Raw genomic sequence first — 7938 nt, forward strand, 5'->3', positions numbered from 1 at the left:
AGTCCACATAGCTGGGATTGGGGCCGAGCTCTCAGGCCCCTCCACTGGCTTCCAGTTCCATGCCGGCACTCTCGGAGCACCTGGTTGAAGTCTGGTCCCTCTTTCCCTGTGGAAACATAAACAATACCCTCCCCTTGGATGGGTTAGTGCCCTGTTCCCCTGCTACACATTTCTATCTTTTTTTTCCCTTTTCTTCCCCGCCCCCACCTTTTTAGTTGCCTACCATATGTACCCTTGGATTTGATCCAGCCCCTGCCATACAACCTGGACAAGTGAAGGGAGGCTGGATGACACCCAAAAGGCGGGCATCTCTGTTGAGCTGAAGCAGGAAAGGGAGTTGGACTCAGAAACATGGGACTGAATCCTGTCTCAAGTTCTCCATTCTTCTGAGCCTCCATTTCTTCAACTGTAAATCTGAGACTGGCATCTCCATGTGGTGTGAACAGTGAACATGCTAGCTGCTAAGGCTAGAGGCTCAGAAGCAAGGTCTGGTAATCTCCAAAAAACAAAACAGCTATTGGAAAGTCTATAGAGCACACTTCTACTCTGACACACTTGAAGGAGACATTGACTCAACAACTGGTTTCAAGGTCAGAATAGGAGGTTGATCTCACGGAGTGGTTGAAACCAAACCAAACTCACTGCCATCGAGTAGGTGTTGACTCAGAGTGACCCTATGGGACAGGGCAGAACTGCCTCTGGGGGTTTCAGAGACTGTTTCGGAGACTTCATGGGAGTAGAAAGCCTCATCTTTATCCCATGGAGCAGCTGGTGGTTTCAAACTGCTGGCCCTGCAGTTAGCAGCCTAATGTATAACCAGTATGCCACCAGGGCTTCCCAGTGTGGTCGAAAACATTGACTAATAAACTACCTGAAAGCTTCCGGTACTTGTCTCCATTAGCTGAGAAGCTCCAAGGGGTCAGAACTTTGGCTTATTCTCTGGTCAAACCTCAAAGTCTGGTTCAAATATTTGTCGAACAAATGAAGATATTATCAATGAATGTGTTAGTCTAGATTGACTAGAGAAACAAATCCAGAGACACTCATATATATATAAGAAAGAGCTTTATATCAAAGAGTAATTATATATTAAGAAGACATCCCAGACAAGCCCAGATCAAGTCCATAAGTCTGATACTAGCCCATGAATTTCTCTTCAGACTCATGCAGCACATGCAATGATGTCAAATGCAGGAAGATCACAGGCCAGGGTGTGAAAAGTCTGGTGGAAGCATCTCAATGCTAGTGTGGGTCTTCGTCAGCTCCAGGGCGCTGGCTGCCATCAGTGTGCTCCATGTGGATTGTCCACAGAGATTGTCACTCTTTATGGGTATAGAAAGCCCCATCCTTCTCCCAAGGAGTGGCTGGTGGTTTCAAACTGTTGACCTTGTGGATTGAAGCCCAGGGTGCAACCACGATGCCACCAAGACATAGGCTTTTCCTATAAGAAAAGCCACAGGTCAGAGGAAATGGGGTGGTAGCATCTTCTCCGTCTCACAAAATACAGAAGGTTCAGTGAACCCCAGAGATGTACTGTACTGCTGTCCTTGTAGTTAGGCAGCTGGAGAGCTCAGAGGATAACCTGAGAGCAGATGCTATTGAAGGGCTCCAGCAGCAGCCAAGATGGGCCCTGGTTTCCAGGGAGTGTCCATGATGCAAAACATGCTGTAAGTGATAAAGTCCAGTCGGGTGTCACAACAAAACTTTAGCCTAGATTTGAATCCCAGAACTGCTATCTATTAGTAAATTATGTAATCCAACAGACCTTTAAAAATCTTTGTATTGTGATAAGGAGACCCTAACATGTACTAGGCTAAGTAAAAAAGTGGGGTCACTAGGGGTTCCATTTCATACATGGTCACATGTCTCTGTGGTCAGTGGATGGCTGCAGACACGTTCTCTCAGGAATACACTTGTCTTAGACTCATTAGAGTGTCTGCAAATATATACATATATACACATACCCATTAAAAACAGTGGCTACCAGAGATATCTGCTGGGCCAGTTAAATTCAAGTGCAGCTCAGAAAGTTATGTTGACTGTTTTTGGGGACTCCAAAGGATAATCTCAAGAGATGTTTTTGTGGGGGACATAGGACATAATCACAGCGACTTTTTAGGAAAACGGAACTCGCATTGGTGAGAAAAAGGCCAGGAACGTTGCTCCAAGAGATGTTGTTTCCATCAAGACAAAGTACCTGCTTGTCTTGTCCTTCAAAGCCTGTCCTGTGAGAATTTCATTGGGAAATCTTACCCCTGCCCCCAATCCTCCACCCCCCAATCCACTTTCACATGCTGTAAATCAAAGAGCATTTGATGAACCAGGAACAGTTAGGTGCCAGTTCTCATGTCTGAAGGATTTGGGAAGAAATCCTCTGGTGATTCCTCTTGTTAAGGAAAGGCTAGCCCCCCAATGCACCAATTTTGTCAACCCATAGTTGGGCTAGTTACCCTGGATTAATCAACAAACAAACAAACCGTAACAACACAAAAGGTCAACGCCATGGAGTCGCTTCGGATTCATAGCGACTCTATATAGGGTTCTGAAGCTGTGCATCGTTACAGCAGCAGACAGGTTCAACTTCGTCTCGTGTCCTGGTGGGTTCGCTGCCTCCCGCAGCGTAAACCGAGGAGCCCTGGTGGCGCAGTGGTTAAGCATTGCGCTGCTGCGATTCCCAAGGTCAGTTCTTGGAAACTACCAGTTTCCCCGCGGGAGAAAGTCCGGGCGTTCAGTGTCAGTCTCGGAAACTGGCGGGGGCGGTTCTCACCTGTCCTGTCCGGGCGCTCTGGGTCGGCAATAGTGGATTTAGTTTTTTGGTTTCGTAGCGTAGACTTGTTATCTCTTGGACGCACAGTAGGGGACGTCCTAGGACTGATTTTATGATTTCATCTTTTGCCAAGCGGTCAGGGTAGGAGTGGTTGCCGAGGGGAGTGGGTGTGCCCAAGAAGTCATGGCAAAAGTAAAACATGGGGGAAAGAGAGAAAAACAGGAGCGACGTCAAGTTTTAAAACTCCAAGATCCACCGAAAAGAATGAGAGAGGAGGAGTCAGAAAATCCGATTTCCAGCATCGTGGCAGCAGCGTCCTTCGTGTCCCCACCTGCCCACCTAGTTCAAGACTTCCCCAATCCCGCGGGGTGGCAATTGGTTGCACAGAATTTTTTTTTTTTTTCCCTTTTTCTCCTCCCCCTCTCCTTTTCACTTCCACATTTCCCGAATGCCGGAGTCCGTGCTGGTGGCGTAGGCAGCGCAGCCTCCGGGAGCTGGGCTATCAGTTTACACCCGGCCCTCGGTAAATAATCCGTCTGAGAGCCACCCGGTGGCTCGCCCTCTACGCGCCCCGCTCCCGGACTCCTCTCCTTTGCAGCCTGAGCCTGCGCACCAGCCTTCGGAATCTTGGTTTGCAACGTGCTGCCTGCCAATGAACAGCCATGCTCCGGGTGATTGTAGAATCGGCCACTAATGTCCCCAAAACGAAATTTGGGAAACCGGATCCCATTGTTTCTGTTATTTTTAAGGGTAAGGAAACGTTTTTCTTTTGCTTGGGGGAGGTGACAATGTTGGGGCCAAGCAGTCTCTGGTTTGAGTTTGTTACCTGTACAGGTGAGGGGAGAGGACCGATTTAAGATTTCTGAGGAGAGCATTGTATTTCCTCCAGGTTTTGAGACTCTTTGAGTGGCCTGATCTCTTTTTTTAGTTGAAATAACGTGGTTTCTGAAATCTTTTGGGGGTGGGGTTGTTAACGCCCCCCCCTCCCCAAAAAAACCAAACCAAATAACCTAAAGGTATTTTTTAAAAAAGGACTGTGTTAGTTCAAAGTAAAAGTTGAGGCAGTTTTACATGCATTGGGGCTTTTTCTGATTGTGGTGAATGAGTAGAGGAGGAGGAAAAGAGGAATTCCATGCCCAGGTTTTGCTCCAGCGAACAGTGGTTTCTACTGTCCCTGGCCGGCTGGCACTGGACGGGGTGGCCACGTTATAACTGTAGATTCGTTTGTTTCATGCCTCTTTGTAATTGTTCTGCATCCATAGGGAGATGAGGTGCTTGTTGTAAATGGCGTAGCTTTTACATGGCTCATGGAGGAAAAGGGACAATGACAGGATTTAGCTCAATTTCACAGAATGTCCTTGGACTGGTGGCCTAATTTCTCTCGAGTTCAGTTTTCCAATCTGTAAAATGGATGTGGAGGGTTTAGACTAGATCCTCTTATAGTGGTTCTTCTTAATTACAAAAAGGTGATTCCACCCCCCCCCCACCCATAACATTGCATTACGCACCCAGTGATTAGTGTGGGAGCTGGCTTGCTTCCAGCCACTGAAAGATACTTTAATTTGGCTCGAGTGCTGTAGATGAACCTGCTTTGGGGGGCTTTCTCATTTTCTCTTTGTTCATGGTCATTCTAAGATCGTCAGATCCTTTTTTGGTTGGAAATGTGACAGAAGGAGGGGCTGGCAGGGAGATGGACCCCAGGGTGTGGACCACACCCAAGCACCGCCTCTGTTCCTCTGAAACGCCGTGACTTCAGCCTCCTCATTTCTGGGAAGTCTACTCCCTTCTCTTATCTCTTGTCTGTTTGCCACCTTGTTTCACTTCTTCAACCTGTTCCAAGCAGAAAAAGTAAGAAAATGAAGGAAATGAAATCCACAACCTCCAAATAGTTGCCTAGTTTTTAAAAATCAGTCTCAGAGGGCAAAAGTTGGAATCCTTAAGAATGCTATGGTTTGAGAATTGGATGAGTTGGTGTTAAAAGTTTTCATGTAATGCTGGTGTTCCTTTATAAGTTCTTAGGTTTTTGGCTTTTCCACAATATTTTATTTTTTAACCTAGCATGGAAAGTTTCTATCCTTCATCATTGACTTGGGAAAAGCTATTGAAAAATATTGGATTCAACCCATTGGTGTTATCACTGAAGCAAATTCTACAGCTTGCCAAGGAGCTAGAGTTAACGTTATATTGAACTCTGACTTGTCTAGATGTGGATACATTGGGCCCAAACTGTGAGTGACTAAAATGAACTTGGGCACTGAACCAGAAGGAGAAAGCTTTAGTTACATGATAAAAAGAGTCTATATATGTGATCGGATTATCGAGATTACTAATTGAGTGATAGAGTCATTCATTCGTGCATCCATCTAACAAGCAACACGACAGAAGAAAACACACTGAACTCACTGTAGAAAGAACTGGATTCTTGAGGACTTTGAATACCTGCTGACCTTAGCTATCCTAGATTTAACCCCCTCAGATGTCTTAGCAGTGAGATGTTGAAAACTGATCTCCTTGAGGTTCCTTTTGGTCTTAAGGTTCTATAATTTCACAAGGCCTTAGGTCGCAGGAGGGAATATACCAACAAAAGCCCCTCCCCCCTCCAAGTTCAGTCTATCTCAGTGAGGTCAATCTACTCCTTGATTTCTAGTATTGGTGCTAGCCTGGCAGGACTAGGGATACCTATCCTATGACCATGCCCGTTAGGAGGCCCTGGGAGGTGCAAATGGTTAACTGATCCAAGTCCACCCAGAGGCAGCTGAGAAGAAAGCTTTGGTGTTTCGTGAAAAATCAGCCAAGGAAAACCCGACGGGACACATGCTCTTCTGAATCGGAGTCGCCTCCTTGGCATCTGGTTTGACTGTCCATCAGAGCAAGCTTGAGCCATGTTGGGGCTCTCCTGCTGAAGTAGCGTGGACAGTGTGGGGAGTAAGATATAAAGAGCCCGGGCGTGAGGTCAAGGCAGTGCCCTGTGCTTACTGACATGTGTATATAAGACAGCAGGGTCAGGGCAACCCGAGGCTCTGCTGAGACTGCAAGGTGGTGAGAAGAACCGCCAAGTGAAGGGTGTGTTCATGGTGACGCTGGCACAGCTGCCATGAGACAACAACATAGCTTAGAGGGGCCTTTGTCACAATTCTCAGGCTGAACCACTCAGGGCCTCGTGTGAGCCATGGGGTGTTAGGGAATGACTGCCACTGATATCTAGCAACGCAGGGGTTGATTTTGAAAGCCACGGAACTTTTTTATTTTTTCATGCCCTGTTGGTGTAGTGGGTTATGCATTGAGCTGCTCACTGCAAGATCAGCTGTTTGAAACCACCAGCCGCACTGAGGGAGAGAGGTGGGTCTTTCTACGCCCGTAAAGAGTTACAGCCTGGGAAACCCATAGGGGCCAGCGCTGTCCTGTCCTATAGGGCTACTGTGAGTTGGAATTGACTCAATGGTAGTGAATTTTGAGTTTGAGGGTGCATCACGGGCTCTGGTGTAGTAGAGGGTTAGGCATCCGGCTGTTAACCACAGGTGGATGGCAGTTCAAACCCAGCAGCCACTCTGCAGGAGAAAGCTGAAGTTTTCTGTTCCGGTAGAGATTGAGAAACCCTAGGCAGCAGTTCTACTCTTCCTGATAGGGTCACTAAGGGTCAGAATGGACTTGACAGTGGTGGGTCTGGGGATTCTAGGTTCACTGGGTCCCTGTAATGCCTTGAGTTAGAGTTGGCCGTTCTTTCAGGATTCCTTATGGATAGCCAGCCTGTGAACTGGCTCTACCTGACAGTGAACTAGATGTGCCTCTTTGGCCTCTCCAAACCCAAAGGCTTGGTGCTGCTCCCCGAACAGAAGTTTCATTTTTATTTTAAAATTTTGAAAAATGTTTTTAAATTACTTTAAAAATTTTATGGAAGTAATACATGTAAAAAACAAACTGACCAACAACCCAGAAAGGACTACACAATCAGCAAGTGAACATTCTCACAGCACACACACACACCGACTTTGCCCCTCCTGCCACTCCTCTTACCTAAGGGCAAGCACTGGTCATACTTTGATTTGAATCCTTCCAGAATTTTTACTATAGGCATGGAAGTCATTCCAGCTTCTTTCTGTTGACAACAGTGCTGTGAAGGATGGTGAATGTGTGTATTTCTGAAGGATGGATTCCCGTGTGTATGTGTGTGTGTGTGTGTGTGTGTGTGTGTGTGGTTTTCTTTCTCTTAAAGGTGGTTTTGCTAGACATTGCCTCGGACTTCCATTTTCCCTCTGACTCGTCCCTTTCCTCTGTATCAAATCTCAGGAAAGGACGATTGAGAGGGAAAAGCCACGTGTATTTTTATATTGTTTCCCCGTTACCACGGATGGCACATCCAGTTCCTAGGGAATCCCAGGACGGCAGTTTCTCCCCTGTCCCTGTGATAGCGCCCGTTCCACCAGTCAGACTTCTCTCTCACCCTCCTACCATGTGCACATCTGTTCCTGGGTTCGGAATGGCCTCTGCCGCTGCCCAAATGACCACCAGATTGCCCTCCATGACTCAGTGTTTCCCCAGATGTCTGCTCTCTGACCCAAGCATGTCTTCGGAGGGCAACGCTAGGTATTCCTCGAACCCTCCTGCAGTTAATTCACGGCTTGGCTTTTAGTCTCAAGAGGCCATTTGACTTCTCTTGGAATGCTGTCTTCTGCTTATAAACGAGGCTGTAGTGGTTTGTCTGAGACCAGTCACTCTCCAGAAATCCCTGGAGGTTGTGATTCATGCAATAGACATTTGCCTGGTTTCTTTTCCCAAAACATGATATTACCACTGGAAATTTTACAATCTTTTTTTAAAAAACGGAGACATTAACATTAGGAACTGCCACACAGAGGGAGAAAATGGTGAGGTCCCATAAGAAAGGTGAGCAGTATGTTGAGAGAAAATTCTAGTGGGTCTCACTCCCTGCTCTTTGTGCAGGCACCTGGTGAGTAACCCAGGTTAGATCCCTCAGGGGGAGGGGTGGGGGCAGTATCAAGCCGGTGGCCTTTGAGTTAGCTCTGATCCTTGGTGACAAGAGTCGAACTGAATTTCATAGGGCTTTCCTGGGCCTTCCTTGTGGCAGCAGATTGCCAGGCCTTTCTTCATCTGCACAGCAGTCTGGGTTCTAGCCACCCGCCTTTTGGTGAGCAACTGAGTGCAGCTCGTCT

General features: G+C 47.1%; 1 protein-coding gene across 2 annotated transcripts in view; it reads left to right on the plus strand.

Moving 5' to 3' along the window:
- Positions 1 to 3097: 3097 nt before the first annotated feature.
- The window catches only part of MYOF (myoferlin), a 163596-nt gene continuing 158755 nt past the window's right edge, over positions 3098 to 7938 (plus strand). For both annotated transcript variants that reach the window (XM_045291587.1, XM_004701066.2), the window contains exon 1: positions 3098 to 3517. In XM_045291587.1, the coding sequence (XP_045147522.1) occupies positions 3430 to 3517 (88 nt within the window). In that variant the 5' untranslated portion in view covers positions 3098 to 3429. The remainder of the gene's footprint in view (positions 3518 to 7938) is intronic.

This window comes from Echinops telfairi, unplaced genomic scaffold (genome assembly GCF_000313985.2).
Source record: "Echinops telfairi isolate 266 unplaced genomic scaffold, ASM31398v2 ScPeMD7_70;HRSCAF=299, whole genome shotgun sequence".
NCBI classification, from domain to species: Eukaryota; Metazoa; Chordata; class Mammalia; order Afrosoricida; family Tenrecidae; genus Echinops; species Echinops telfairi.